We start from the raw sequence: 15008 nt of genomic DNA, 5'->3' as shown, positions 1-15008 counted from the left end.
GGCCTGAACCCCCTCAGTGAGATCATTAACAAGACTGGCTACGGATACCGACTACAGAACGGAGCAGTTGTCAGCCACCTCCTGTACATGGATGACATCAAGCTGTATGCCAAGAGTGAACAAGACATGGGCTCAGAGAAGAGCTCGAGAGGATGTGGAGGGTGAAGGTAACGGTGGTCCCCGTGGTAATCGGAGCACTAGGTGCGGTGACTCCCAAGCTAGGCGAGTGGCTCCAGCAGATCCCAGGAACAACATCGGAGATCTCTGTCCAGAAGAGCGCAGTCCTGGGAACAGCTAAGATACTGCGCAGGACCCTCAAGCTCCCAGGCCTCTGGTAGAGGACCCGAGCTTGAAGGATAAACCGCCCGCAGGGGCGAGCTGGGTGGTTTTTTTTTGTTTTATATATATATATATATATATGTGTGTGTGTGTGTGTGTGTGTATATGTGTGTGTGTGTATATATGTGTGTGTATATATATATATATATATATATATATATATATATATATATATATATATATATACACACACACACACATATACACCGATTTATTGCTGCTGATCATGTCTATTCCTTTTTGACCACAGTGTACACATTTACCAATTGCTGCTTCTAACAGGACACATTAGCATAGGACAAAGCTCAAATCATCTCAAACTGGTTTGAACATGACAATGAGTTCACTGTACCCAAATGACTTTCACAGTCACCAAATGCCACTCCAATAGAGTACCTTTTGTATGTGGTGAAATGGAGAATTCACATCATGGATGTGCAGCGTGATGCTGTTATGTAACTGTGGACAACATCTCTGAGAAATCTTTATAAAATTAAGAGTTTAGACAGCTCTGAACCCAAAAGGATGTCCAAACCAGCCCAGTGAATATATATGATACTGAAAAGCAGATTAAGGTTTTGGTGTTGGAGTTGAAGCACAAAACTAGATCTGTACTTTTTAAAAATCTATGACTAGGTAGATACCCGATGTGTGTGTGTGTGTGCGTGTGTGACATTAAACCACCCCCTTTACTTCTCTTCCTTTATCAGGGTTTCATTTTTACACCTACACATAATACTGACTGGTTAGACCCACGGTACAGAAATATCATATGATTAAATCAGAAAAAAGAAGGAAATGGTTTGTTTATTAAAATAGTTTCTTAGGCTAAGACTTTCCGCACTGATTCTGGCCTTTCAGATAACATCTGTCTTCTTCTCTCATAATTAAGAAAATGAAAATATAACGACTATAAACAGAATCCCACGAGAACATTTCCTGGCTTATTTTGTGCACCACATTAAGATCATATCACTTGTTTTCGAACATTAGACAAATTATGTTTCAGTGCTAATTCAATCCAGAGCTGTCAGCTAGTTCATCACCTGAGATAAGAGGTTTGCTTTCTTGGTCTGAACAGTGAAACGGGAAGAAAAGACAATAATCTCTTAGAGGGAAGGTTAAATATAGCTTTTTTTAAAACAACAGATTAACGTTGTTACGTTATTGGAAGACGCGGTAGTGTGTATGAGAGTAAAAAAAATCATCGATGTGTTCTAATAATAACAATAATGCGTTTAGAGCTACAATATAATAATAACGTCGTTATTTTAATAAGAATAAACAATATTATGAACCTGGAGGTTCGGCGTGCTTGATGACGACACTCGTTAGACACGCTCCGATTGGTTAGATTTTAACCGGAAGTAGGTTACAACCCACTCTTTTCTCTTTGCTCCGTGGCATTCTGTAACACAACCTACCTACCTACTGCTGCTAGTTTAACACAAAATGCGACAGCTGTAATGAGGGGCAGGAATGGACAAAGCCGGGATTAGGTGAGTGAACGTTTGGGGAGTACTATGGGTAACAGAGAGGCTTTCTAACGGGTAAGAATAAAAACCCGAAAGCGAAGTGAAGCGCGGAACACCGCTAAGCTAGCAGCAGAACTGTAGTCATGTCCGGTTCGAATTTTTTCGAAATAAGGGGATGTGCTGCCTGTAATGTCGCAAATTTCAAAATAATTAAAGGTGCTGAAATTTGCAAATATGCCACAAGGGAAAAAAATCTAATTATCAAAGGTTTTAGGCTAAGAGTTTTTTTTTCTGGAAATATAGCCAACTTTTCTCTGTCGCCATGCCAGTAGCTTAGAGTTTGAAAGTCTCCCATTATTAGCATGACTTGGTTCTGTTGTTTTTCAGGCAGTCTTGTGTTACTTTGTCCTTGACTTAACACCCCCCCCCCACACACACACACCTTCCAAACTGTTGAACAAGCACTCTCATCAGCACACATCATCAGCAGAACAGTTTTGCGTTAGACATTCTTTGTGTGAGTAGTAAAACTAATATCATAGTTGCGTTTTGCCTTTTAGAATGTTAATAAGAATCATTAATATTTTATATTTCTGTGTTTGGTGTTAAACATTCAAGATCTCATTTTAGAAGAAAGCATTAAGGTTAAAGAAATAAATGTACAAAGAAGTATTTTGACAGCTACGGCTTTTAAAACATCAGCACAAGCTCAGTTCCAGTTCTGGCTGGATTCAGAGCCCTATTTCATTATAGCTGTCTAGAGACTGATTTATATCTGGGTGTGAGAGCCTGAAAACAGGGTTACTTTGTAAGTGTAAGCTTGGAGCTGTGTGACCTTCAAGAACCTGCTGCACATGGTATCTGGTTGACACGATATTAGGCGTGGAAACTCCTGAAGGCTGCCTTTTTTTTTTTTAACCAGGGATTCTTGACTGGTGAGCCTTGTGTGACATTTACCAAGCCTGTAATTAAAAAGATAATCACAAATCGGCCTTGAACGCTGTGTGTGTTTCACTTGTTTTGTCCACTTTCATTCCAAGAAGGTACCTCTCAGAATCTGGAGTGTTTGGTCTAGCCCTTTGCACAAAGCTCGTGCATTTATTTTGAAGAGAAAGAGCTACACCGGAAGTCAGTTTGTAGCTAGCTTGCTGTGAAGCTCGCCCACCAGTTTCCTTGTGTGCTGTTGTTTGGCTGAGAGCTAGCTGGCGTGTGTTAGCTGTCCAGGTGTAGCTAATCCCTGCTGTCCCTCCTTCCTCAGGTTTAAACGGAATCTTTGAAGTGAAGAAGTCGGATAAATGTTCAAAAGAAACTTACTGACTGAAGGAAACTGTAGATAGCAGGTTGGTTTATTTGAAAGGTTGCTTAAAGGTAACACATTAAATGTCATTGTATGATTATCTACTGTTTTGTCATCAGTGCTTTTATCTAAAAGTCCCTGTATTGGGATCCTGGATTGTGGCCTTTTTTCTGATTGTGGATTTTTGTGTTTTTAACAGCTGATCGTTTTGTGGATTTATACAGGACCTATGTGTGGAAATACTGATGCATTGGAGCCAAAGAACAAGATCTCTTTATTCCAAAATGATCTACACACCCATGTCTCTAAGATGATGTACAGAAACCTGTTTTAAGTAATGTGAGCAGTCCGGGGCGAAGGGAATGCAGGCTTGTCAGCTATAGCTTTTATGAGAACGTGATGCCCAGGCGGGGATTGCCACTGCAGGGTCGGGTCCGCTGGCTCTTCCTGGGTCTTTTTCTGCTGCTGGTGTTGCTGCTGTTTGCATACCTGCTGGAGTGCACTCCACCAGCAGACGTCAGCCTGATCTTACCAGGGGAGACCTATGGCAAAGAATACTACCAGGCCCTGCTCCAGGAACAGGAGGAGCGCCACCTGAACCGTGCTGCCAGTCTGAAGCGGCAAATTGCCCAGCTTAAGCAGGAATTACAGGAAATGAGCGAGAAGTTGAAAGTTCTCCAAGAGAAAAAAGAGCTTCCAGGAGTTCCGGGTCTGGCTGATAAAGACCAAGAGCCTGGAGATTTGCTGGAGTACTTGCATTCTCAGATCGACAAGGCTGAGGTCAACACTGGAGCTCGCCTTCCAAGCGAGTATGCCTTGGTGCCGTTTGAGAGTTTTACTTCTTCCAAGGTGTACCAGCTGGAAATGGGGCTAACGCGGCACCCAGAGGAGAAACCAGTCCGCAAGGACCGCAGGGATGAGCTGGTGGAGGTCATTGAGGCCGCACTAGACATCATCAACAACCCTGACGAGGAGGATGGTGTGGAGGATGATGTGCCGATGCAGAGGCAAACCTACACAGATGGTCACTTTACTGAAGGTGAGACTCTCAGTTAAATTACAGAGTAAGAGGCAATGACTGTAACCAGTGTTCAAAATGAACCTTTTATTAACAGTTTCCACTCAGTGAATAGACTCGTTGAAAAAAAAAAATCACCAGGAAAATCTATTTTTAACGATCCAGAATAATAAACTGAGCCTTTGTTCCAAATCTGATTTGGTTAGTACATTTTATTTAGACAAAGGAGCACTGGGTTGCACTGATATACACTATCTGATGAACACTGGCCAATATTGCCTATTGATTGATGTTGGCATATGACAGTTATCAGATTTTGTGAACAGTCTGTATTTAGGAATATAAATGTTGCACTGGTTAAATGTTCAAATTGTGTGAGCTGCAAGACTTTAACTCTTTACCCTCTGAAAGCCTTTGAAGCTCTTTTCTGAACTTGATGCTTTCTGTTATATTTCAGGCTCGCTTATAGAACAAAGTGACTGGGTGTGCATCAGAAGTTAGTGACGATGGTCCCTGACCTTGCAGCTACCTTTGGAAAAAACGAGTCAAAATTAAAGCACATCTTTTATTTTCTTTTAGAATATTTCTTTATTTTCCCCTTATTCCAGGAAAACGATAAACAACAAAACAAAATCAGCCAAATTGTTACTTTAAACATTGATATTGGGCCAAAATGTCACAATCGGCAAAGGTCCGATTCAAGTTCAGACAGAACAAGCTTGACCTCAAAAGTGATGCGTCAAACGTAAAATACATTTGAAAGTTCATAAGCTGCACTCTCAGCTGCAATGACCCTCCATGACTCCTGTTCCTTGGCTAGTGTATATTGCTTGGTCAGAGTTGTGGTTAGGAGATTACATGAGATAGTTAAGGTTTGACAAAACTGCAGGGGTCAGAGCTAGTCAGATTAAGACTGTGGTGTGCCTTTGCATAGCAAGGATGGGGACAAAAGTTTATGCTACGTGTCTGTGTTTGCGCGTTAGTCATGCGCAGCAGTAGTGCCAAACAGAAATTCTCCTTGAATTTGGCATTTAGTGCCACTTAGTGGATAACTGGTACGTTTTCTCAGCCTGTCTCAGTGTTTTTCAGATTGTCTTCTTTTGGCAGGGCTGTACCGGACAGAGCGAGACAAAGGGACACTTTACGAGCTCTTCTTTGCCAAAGAGGATTCCAGCAGTTTCCGCCACGTCACACTCTTCAGGCCTTTTGGGCCCTTAATGAAAGTCAGGAGCACATCTGTGGAAACATCAGGAATGATTATTAACATCATTGTGCCACTAGCGGGCAGAGCAGAAACTTTCTCACAGTTCTTGCAAAACTTCAGGTGAGAATGAATCTTAAATCCATCCCTCTCCACTAAACATGAGCCAGCACCCTTGGCCTTCATTAGACGTGTTGGCTTTTGTTTCCACCATTGTTGTGGAAAGCACTGCAGCCTTGTGTGTCCTTGTAATCCATTTGAAAAATGCATGTGTTTTTAGGGAGGTGTGCATACAGCATGACAGAAGGGTACATCTCACGGTGGTTTATTTTGGGCAGGAAGGTCTACAGGAGGTGACGTCATCTCTGGAAAAAATGTCGAGGTGAGTCTATTGAACAGAAAGACCTTTTAATAGGCTTGTTAATATGTCATATGAGGCATTTGTTAAAAATCAGGCGTTTTGTTTTACAGGGAGGAGAGCTTCTCCAACTACACTCTCATCCCAGTGGACGAGGAGTTTTCCCGAGGTCGAGGTTTGGATATCGGAGCTCACGCATGGAAGAAAGGCGACGTCTTAATGTTTTTTTGTGATGTGGACATCCATTTTACACTCGAGTTCCTTAACACCTGTCGTCTCCACGCTGCTCCAAGTAGGTTTAATTGGCTCACATTCATTATACTCTTTTAGTGCTCTTGCTCTCAGCCAAAGGTTAATTTGCTTGTTCTGTTTTACAGACAAGAAAGTCTTCTATCCTGTCGTGTTTAGTTTGTACAATCCTGCCATTGTCTACGGAAATTTGGAGCTGGCTCCACCTGTTGAACTCCAGCTGGTAAGAAGTGTAAAGGTTCCCATTCTGACCAACGTGTTAGAAAGCTGGTTTGGTGGTGACCTGTGTGTCAGAGATGACTATCTGTTTTCAAATAGATTCATAAAAAGGATGCTGGATTCTGGAGAGACTTTGGATTTGGAATGACATGCCAGTATCGCTCCGACTTTCTAAATATCGGTAAGCACCAATCATTTGTTTTATTAGACGCGACAGTTGTGCGTAACATGTTTTAAATGGGTCGTATCCCCGCAGGTGGTTTTGATCTTGAAGTCAAAGGTTGGGGGGTGGAAGACGTCCACTTGTACAGGAAGTATCTGCGGAGTGACATGATAGTGATCCGCACGCCTGTGTCGGGTCTGTTCCACCTGTGGCACGAGAAGCAGTGCGCGGACGAGCTGACGCCGGAGCAGTACCGCATGTGCATCCAGTCCAAAGCGATGAACGAGGCCTCCCACTCTCACCTGGGGATGCTGGTTTTCCGCGAGGAGATCGAGGCTCACCTACGCAAGCAGGCCTTCAAGACACAGAGCAAAACAGAGGACTGAGCGAGCCTCTGCGTACCCAGCATCATTTCTACATTAAGACTGCATGGTGCTGATATCGTTAAGGCACTAGAGCGAAGACATGTTTACACGGATCCTTCTGCATTTCACCGCACAGCTGTAGACAAATGAATGTACAAAAATGAACATTAGTCAATGTGAAAGTTCACAACGTGGCAACAAGTGTTACTGAAGAGCTGACGCATAATTAGCAATACTTAACTTGCTGAGGGAAGAACAACAGGTACGTATCTCGTGGATTTAGGTTGACAATATGTTACATGAAATCAAATCAATAGGCATGCGCTTTCTAACTTTGAACTTGACAACTTCTCATTAAGCCACCCTGCCTGCTTCAAACACAGCACCTGACCTGCAGCCAGCCTCTTTAGCACCTTTTACAGCCAAATATGACTTCAGAAAGATTTCAGCTCATTCAGATGATTTCTGGCAGCTGTTGCGTGTTTGGACAGGCTTTTTAAATCAAACTAAAGACACATTAAAGGATAACAAGTTGCATAATTTATTGACAACTGTAAAGATGTTGCACTTTCTCATAGTGAACAAAAGAAGCCAAAAGTTTCAGCTGATCCTCAAACACTTTATAATCTTTCACTCAGTATTTTGGCAGTAGTATATGGAGCCATAATATTCTGTTTCTATTAGAAGTTCTGTGAGAGGGGCAGTATGGGTTTTTAAAAAAAAAAGGGAACTTGTGTTTTGTGACAGTGAGTCGCTGTTATCATTCATTTATTGCTGATTGTTTCCAAGTAAAGAGTTCACCTGAAAAGCATGTTGATCAAATGGTTCAAGGACTTGAGCAAAGATCTGCTTACTGCATGCAACGCTACAATATCAGGTGTATGTGGACCAGTATTATTGTATAGATAACAATGAGCGTCATTCCCAGCACTACGATTCCCACTTCTTGACTGGGATTGAATGTTACAGTCATGCTTGTAAATATTTTTCTAATATTCCATTGTTTCATACATGTGAGTTAAATATGTGCCTACATGCAGACAGTACTATGAGCCGTATTCACAGCTGCTGGTTTTTATTCCACATAATGTTACAGCTGAACAGTTCATAGGTTAGAGGGGTAATTTTAATGAGGACAGCTGTCTAAAGATTACATAGTGCAGGCAAGAAGTGCTTTTTCTCCCTCACAGAGGAAGCAGGTCTCATCTGGTACTGTAATTATTTTATTATTAATGTTTTTGCAAATATTCCAGCTTTCTGTAGATAGTCTTCGAGTCTCTCCTTACCCTGCAGGAGAAAACAGCAGTACACAATCCAAACGAAACACTTGAGCAAGGTGATGATTTATTTTGAGTCTTGCCATGAAATAAAACTTACAGAAGGCTGCATTTGCTTCTGCTCCTTCCTTTCTGCTGTTAGTATTCGATCTGCTGATACATGTTCTTGGGAAACTTGACCCCTCCCCCCATTTCTATAATTTATACTATAAAAATGTAATATCAAACTTGTCAAGTTTCTTTGAATCAACGAGCTCATTTGTATGTTTCTTAATTTAAGACAAATGGCGTAATACAATTGTATTATTCATCTGTATATAATAAACTACATCAATAAAAAAAAAAAAGGAAAAATAATCAAAATCCCAGTGAAGAAGTAATACATGAAACTAAATGGGACCAAAGCAGACAGGTGTACTCTGTGTATTAATGAGCCATCTGTTCTGGATGGATCCCCATGGTCTTGTAGATCTCTTTGAGAATGAGCAGAGCCGTGTCTTCAGATTGCCTACAAAACAACACAAGTGTTAATACACAGGTTTCAGACAGTCACCGAAGCAGCTTAAAGGACTTCAGACGTCACTCACCATCATTTATATGTGCAGTTTTTATACGCCTCTTTTCCACTAGTACCTACTCGACTCAACTCGATTCTGTTGCAGTCGTTTTCCATTACAATTGAGTACCACCTCCACGTGGGTCATTAAAGCTTTTTGTCAGACTCTGGGACCACAGTGGGGTATTTTTCTCGTTGCCAGGTTTCAAAAATGGTGGTTTGGATTTTTGTGAAGGAGTCACTCTCATGACTCATCGAGTGACACCATCGTCTGGCCTATTGGTGGCATGCAGTCTGATTTCACATTTTCGGATTAACTGTGATCACTTGGAACGCCGGCCGAGCACGTACTAAAGAAGGTAATACCCACCCAGTACCAGGTACTACCACCTAATGAAAAACTATCAAAACTAAGTTGAATCAAGTCGAGCTAAAAAGGTACTGATGGAAACGAGGTAAGAATGTACTGTGAGGAAAGGGCCTGAAAATCAACAATGAATAAAAAAAAAAAAATCTATACTGCAGAAGAGTAAGTCTTTTTTTTTTTTTTTTTTTTTTTAATGAAACCAAAATAATATGAGGACTTGGTAAATTATTAAGGATCACATATTTGAGAGGCTGAAACCACCAAACCTGTTATTTTTGCACATAGTAAATATTTAAATTATTAATTGATACCAAAAAACATGGACTTAGTTTTCAGTCTGTGTCATTCAGCTGCTTAATACTCAAGTTTCCATTCAAATTGCAACTACAAACAGGTCTTTAATATGAGATTGCTTGTACCAGTAGCAGAGGTGACTCTGGAGGGCAAACAAATACTCGTTGAAACTCTCAATGGGCTTCTCCTGCAGGACGTAGTCGATGCGATTTCCTCCGTTTAACATCCCGATCTTCACCTGAGACTCGTCGTCTTCTTTTTGAAGCTCAGGGTTGTCTGGAATCTTATGCTCTGTGACAAACCAGATCAAAACGGTTGATCTAACAGTACAGAAAATAGTCAAACAAAGACTCACAAGTGAGCCGCACTCACCTTCGTGCACTTGTTGCTTCTCCTCCTCTTCGATCTGATTGGCCACGATGGCCAGCTGGGCCTGAAGTTGGGCATTCGAGGTGTGAGCACGAGCAAAGTCGTTGAGGGTCTGCCAGGCAGTCCTCAGGGAGCTGATGAAACCCTGCTTCAGGTCAGAGCCCATCCTGGTGAGAGACTCCTTTAGCTCTGAAACACACAGAATCACACCTAAGCCCATTTCCGCACAACCAATGAAACCTACATACACTTTAAAAAAAAAAAAAAAAAAGCAACCACCACGAGAAACTTTATTTTGCTGTCACCTTAATGTTTTTCTGCACAGCCAAGGAAAAAACGAATCAGTTTTATTTGCCACTACGTTGCTTCATGGCAATTGAAGTGCAAGAATAGAGTCTTTGTGCTGTGTAACTGCAGATATTGGGACGCTCCACCCTTAAGCGGCAGAGAGGCCAAAAATACTGAACAGTTTAGCTTAGGCTCAGTAACTAACTCTGTATCTGTCAGCATTCACAGTTAAAACCTGATTATTATTTTTTGTTCCTTTTGCTTGAAACTTAATCTCATATGTGACTACAACAATGACAGCTCTGCTCTGAGTGTTTGGGTCCATACCAAGATGAAGCCTCTTCCGTCCTTTGTGATGTGGGATCAAAACAGGCTTCAAGTCCAGGTCTGGCATTATCATAGGCTCAATCCTGTAAGCCACTGGATCCAGCTAAAAGACATTAGTCTAGTGAATGAAATGCCTGTGCACACCAGAATACTGTACAAATCTGACCCAGAGACAATAAAACATGTTACAAATAGCTATAAATACACAAACACATACTGGATGATAAATATTGAAGAATCCCTTGCATGTGGGCAGCTGGTACGTCTCTTCGATATTCTCAAGTCCTCGTACAGTCAGGAACATGCCGATTGGAGAACCCAAGGCAAAGAAATTCACAGGCTCAAAGTCCAGAGTGTGGTAGATGACAGACACCTGCAAAAAGTTTATTAAATGTCAGCTCTGCTTCAGAATAGCAGCTCATTGTTGCTGAAAGACAGATGTGTTTACCTGCCCCGTTCCAACTTCAAAGTAATTGTAGTCCACATGGACAGAGGAGACTGTGCTGCCCACTGGAAGCTTCTTCACAGTCGGATCAGAGGGAACTTCAGCTGCTGGTGGAGGTGCTGCAGTCTGAGTGACCTCTTTGACCTCTTTTTTGTTCTCCTGAGCTGCCTGGCGTGCAGCCTGTGAACATGAAACCATGAGTGGGGCGGGTCCATAATCACAATTTTGCAAGCCTCGCAGATACTCAGCAGACAATCTTACCTGCTTATTCACTCTTTCTTTCACAAATTTGGCAATTTTTTTTCTGGGACCAAGTGGGATACCCATCTCCTTCAGGTCCTCAATTGTGCACATAAGCTAAGAGAATATAAAAGGGTCAGAATAAGATGAATTACATTATATTGCATAAAACCCCCGATGTTCTCAAATGACCTTATACAGTTTACATTTATAACTAGATTTCTTATACTTCTAAAACATATCTCAGCTCCTAAAAGGTGGACTGTGTTCTTACAAAAGATTCAATGTCAATCTTCTCCTCATCAAAGGTACTCTTGTATTCAGACAGGCCCAGATGTTCCAGCATAGCAGCAAGATCCTCAAACTCCTCCCCGTCTTCTTTGGGCTGCTCCTCCACAGCTGGAGGGGTGACGGCACTATTTTCCTGTGCAACAGGGGCCGTCACCTGATATGAGAAGCAAAATTTACAATTACATACCGAACCTTTATTCTGAAAATATTCAACTCATTTACAAATAAACGGAAAAGAGCACGGTGTTTGTTTTATTTTTACAGTATATTGTAATTTATTTAAATTAGTCAGGGCGTGACCTGTCTGACTTCTCCGTTAGCAGCGGGCATGGTTGGCATGGCCCCTCCAGGTGAGGCATTCTTCTGATTTGAAAGCAGGTCAAAGAGAATCAAAGAACCTGCAAGGAGAAAAATTAAGTGATGGTGGAAAAAACAGAAAGGTTAGAAGCTGATTAAACATGTTTATTACCTAAGCTGTGTCCTGCCACGGACACTGCTCCTCTGAAGTCCGGGTTCCTCTCCATGAACAGGGCATAGAGTCGGTTAATCTCCTGAGCAACAGTGTCCATGATGGTCTGGCAGTAAGTGGGACTGTTGTAGAAAAGCACATCTAACAAGGTCTCGTTGGTAAAGTGACGTAAACGCCCGGTGCTGGGCAAAGTGATCTTCTTTATCCTCCTGCAAAGATGAACAAGAAATAAGTCTGTTAAGGTCCTGCAAGGATGTCTGGTGAACTGAGGCACCAATTGTCTCCGGCATATAATGACAGTGTCCAATAAATGTTCTGTTTACCCATCTCTGAGTAATGATGAAGGACTTACAGGTGACAAACAATGTCAATTTAAAATAAGAGAGTAAGTCCAGTGTTTCCATCCAGTCAGGAGCTATTTATAATATCACCACATGTGTGTCAGGCCTCTTTGGTGTTAAACCCTTGTCCCCCTCACCTGTCCACCCCTGTGGCATCTCCATGTAGAGCCGTGTGCCACTGCACGGGCAGAAACTCCACTCTGCTGATAGCGTGTTCATCCAGCGATTTCTTAAAATGGCTCTGCAGCAGCTTCAGCGACACATTACGGAAGTCGTCCACTGAAAGCACGATAAAACAGCATTTTTAACGTTTCCTTTGTACACATCGTTACACGACTGCAGTGTGACTGCTCATTACTTCATTACTCACCACACTCAATCATGCTCCGAAATCTCAAGTCACACACGGGGCCAATTCCATGAACCATGAACACAAGATGATCCACCGTTGAGAGCTCACCTGGAAAGAGATGTCTCTAATCTTAAATATGTGCATAAAATGTGAACTACAGTCAGAATGAGGCTGCATTATACTTCACCTAGCACCCAACCAGCTATCAAAAAGTCCTTCTAATGCCTCTGGAATACCTTATCATACTTTTCATTTCCTAAAATTACACTTAGTGGATGATACAAACTGTGTTTACACTTAGAGCAAATTATTTTGAGCACAGCGGAACTTGTCTACCATCAGGCACTTCATCGTGGTCATCATCGATTCCTCTCTTCACCACTCTGGGTCTGGTCTGCCCGTCCTGAGTTGTGCCCCACTCATCTGGTACGCAGGAGGGCTGAAACTGCACTATGACCTACAAAGGCAAACAGATCAATGCTCGTGAACTATAAAGCTAATTACATCATCAGACCGCTACAGCACATTAATCAAACAGGGGTTTACCTTTGGGTTGTGCATCACAATGGTTTCCCCTGATGGGAACTCCAGCCTGCGGTGCCACTGGTTGGTAGACACAGCTTTCTTATATTCAGCCTAGAGATGATGCAATAATACAATATTATAATTTCCTTTTACAACAGTGCAGCCTAAACTAAATCAATAAAGAACAATGCAGAGGGTATAAAAAACAGTATTTTTGAGACAAACCTCGAGCTTATCGCTGAACTCCTCAGAGTAAGGAATAAAGCGACTATCTGTATCTCCTTTGTAGAACCAGGTGCAGCGTCGGACCTCTGTAGGCTCCTCCTCCCAGTACACTGCAGTCCGCATGCGGTCATAAAGCTGCACGTCATACCTCCCTCCGTCTGTGCGTATGATCACACTTTCTGGATCTGGTTGAACTGAAAGAATGAAGAAAAAAACAACAAAAAAAACTTCACTGTGCAGTTCAGGTCAAAATTAGATTCTCAGGAAGACAAATTTGCACGTGTCTTGTCGTACCAGAGTTGTACGTCTCCTCAAGCTGAAGGGAGTCAAAGATACTGAAAGGAAGCCAGACGCTTTTTGACTCCACCTGCTTGCAGTAGAACCAGTGAGGCTGAACTGGCTCATAGACGTTGTAGTTGTACGGCATCATGGGAACAGCAGGAACGACAGCTCCAGCTGTGGTGGCTGGAAGTGGAGGTGGAGGGCCCTGAATCTGCGTGGGAGGAGGCTGAAGAGAGAAAGATGTGATTTAACTTCCCAAATAAGTTAATAAACCCTTTGATCAACAACACCGGTGTGACACTCACCTTTGTATACATGGGTCCTGATGGGGGGAACGTTTGCGGTGGCGAGCTGACCAAGTAGGGATTCTGCTGTGGCGTGTGTGTTGGCGGCATGATTTCCGGAGCTGGAATATAAGGACTAGCTCTGCTGCTGGTGGGGGTGTGTCTGTACGGGTTGTGGCTCTGCGGCTGCATCTGGGGAGGCGGTGGGGTCATTGTGGTAGGGGGAGGAGTGTGACGCCCCATGGGGCTCTGGTAAACTGCACTACCAAACATCGAAGGAGAAGGGTTCATTTGTGAGCTGGCAGGTGGGGGTTGTGGTGGAACCATGCTGACACTGCTGGGAACAGAAACGTGTCCCGTTGTGGTCGGGGCTGCAGACAGCACTGGCGGGGGGCATGGAGAATGCCCTATTGATGCAAATGGGTCAGTACTGGTTATGGGACTGGAGAAGTAGCTGAATGTAGACGGGGCATGTCCATTCCCAGATGTCTGACCTACAAAGCTGTCTTCTTCTCCAACATCAGTGGAGTCATCTACTGCACACCGACATGGAGAATAAAAGTGTAACACATGTTTTAGTATCTATGCAAAAACATCTGACACACATTAAATCACAGAGATAGAGAATATGTGCTCAGAGCTGTAGCTTTCTACTGTTTAGTCCTTAAAGTATAAAAAGAGGAAACATGTTTATCAGGCGCTTGTTCAGCAGAATGTCGCATCATTAAATCCCTGTAACAGGACGTTATCTTTCCATTTAACTCAGAACACTGTTTTGCCTGTGACCCTGAAACATACGTGCAAAATAAAACATCACACAGCTGCCAGTCTGACCACAACACATCGCTGTCAGTTAGCCTAACCTTACGCCTGATAAACGCTTCCCTACTCGGACAAGGTTTCTTTCTCTTTCTGTTACTTTTACACTCAGTAAGCCCCGATAGCGATACGGGAACCCAATCTGCTAACTAGCTTAGCTTGCTAACGAACCCGCAAATGTTTGGACATTTCCTCAGTCGGCATCTCGTCTCACCTCCTGACAGCACCGCCGGACCAGTGGCCTGACTCACTGGCATGAAAGGCAAATTGAAGTTAAACTCTGGAGCGGCGCTGAATAGTAAATTTGCACTGGTGTTTGGAGCATTATTATTTTTTCTATCTGCCATTTTCCCCGAGAATTACACGTAGCCACTACCGGAGCAGGCAGACAGGACACGCTCAGTTCTCCAATGAGCGTTTTTGTTTTTTTCACTGCGCTTGCAGATTTTGCTGAGCTATAAAGCATTAACCGGAGATTGCACGACTACAAGCGGCGTAGCACATATTATTCAGATCTACTAAAATCACGCAGGCAATTTCGCCACAGTTCTTTTGTTGGAGCTACAACAAACA

General features: G+C 42.7%; 2 protein-coding genes across 8 annotated transcripts; one reads left to right on the top strand and one right to left on the bottom strand.

Annotated features, from left to right (window-relative positions):
- The first annotated feature begins 1698 nt into the window (after positions 1-1698).
- On the top strand, positions 1699-8072 carry csgalnact2 (chondroitin sulfate N-acetylgalactosaminyltransferase 2). Of its 4 annotated transcripts, none has more exons than XM_085478261.1 (9): positions 1699-1838; positions 3073-3154; positions 3336-4150; positions 5237-5453; positions 5611-5712; positions 5802-5980; positions 6066-6160; positions 6256-6337; positions 6413-8072. In XM_085478261.1, the coding sequence occupies exons 3-9, from the start codon at positions 3511-3513 to the stop codon at positions 6703-6705; spliced, it is 1608 nt and encodes a 535-aa protein (XP_085334387.1). In that variant the 5' UTR covers positions 1699-1838; positions 3073-3154; positions 3336-3510; the 3' UTR covers positions 6706-8072. The 4 variants fall into 4 exon arrangements, with proteins under 4 accessions (XP_085334387.1, XP_085334385.1, XP_085334386.1 ...); XM_085478259.1 differs by having other exon boundaries at positions 3311-4150; XM_085478260.1 differs by having other exon boundaries at positions 3073-3182; positions 3311-4150.
- On the bottom strand, positions 8010-14938 carry sec23ip (SEC23 interacting protein). 4 transcript variants are annotated; one of them, XM_085478257.1, is made up of 18 exons: positions 14650-14936; positions 13638-14152; positions 13345-13558; positions 13051-13244; positions 12847-12936; positions 12637-12757; positions 12319-12408; positions 12086-12227; positions 11608-11816; positions 11439-11536; positions 11122-11292; positions 10869-10964; positions 10611-10787; positions 10380-10535; positions 10163-10265; positions 9551-9736; positions 9304-9469; positions 8010-8469 (listed from the first exon to the last, which is right to left on the bottom strand). In XM_085478257.1, exons 1-18 carry the CDS (start codon positions 14780-14782, stop codon positions 8388-8390), a joined length of 2943 nt encoding a protein of 980 aa, XP_085334383.1. In that variant the 5' UTR covers positions 14783-14936; the 3' UTR covers positions 8010-8387. The 4 variants fall into 4 exon arrangements, with proteins under 4 accessions (XP_085334383.1, XP_085334384.1, XP_085334380.1 ...); XM_085478258.1 differs by having other exon boundaries at positions 13638-14149; XM_085478254.1 differs by having other exon boundaries at positions 9304-9736; positions 14650-14938.
- Between the last annotated feature and the right edge of the window lie 70 nt (positions 14939-15008).

Source organism: Copadichromis virginalis, linkage group LG13, assembly GCF_057382275.1.
Source record: "Copadichromis virginalis isolate Kocher_CV1m ecotype Utaka linkage group LG13, C_Virginalis_male_GT1.1, whole genome shotgun sequence".
Lineage (NCBI taxonomy): Eukaryota > Metazoa > Chordata > Actinopteri > Cichliformes > Cichlidae > Copadichromis > Copadichromis virginalis.
The sequence above is the reverse complement of the archived record's forward strand: the minus strand, read 5'-3'. Positions and strand labels throughout refer to the sequence as shown.

Excerpts from the sequence above, each read along its gene's own strand:
- sec23ip (XM_085478254.1), bottom strand. The coding sequence starts at position 14,782 with ATGGCAGATAGAAAAAATAATAATGCTCCAAACACCAGTGCAAATTTA. Across the intron at positions 10,965-11,121 it reads AGATTGACATTGAATCTTTT|CTTATGTGCACAATTGAGGA; the intron begins GTAAGAACACAG and ends ATATTCTCTTAG. Across the intron at positions 10,536-10,610 it reads TTGAAGTTGGAACGGGGCAG|GTGTCTGTCATCTACCACAC; the intron begins GTAAACACATCT and ends AACTTTTTGCAG.
- csgalnact2 (XM_085478262.1), top strand. The coding sequence starts at position 3,511 with ATGCCCAGGCGGGGATTGCCACTGCAGGGTCGGGTCCGCTGGCTCTTC. Across the intron at positions 5,713-5,801 it reads TCTCTGGAAAAAATGTCGAG|GGAGGAGAGCTTCTCCAACT; the intron begins GTGAGTCTATTG and ends TTTGTTTTACAG. Across the intron at positions 6,161-6,255 it reads CACCTGTTGAACTCCAGCTG|ATTCATAAAAAGGATGCTGG; the intron begins GTAAGAAGTGTA and ends GTTTTCAAATAG.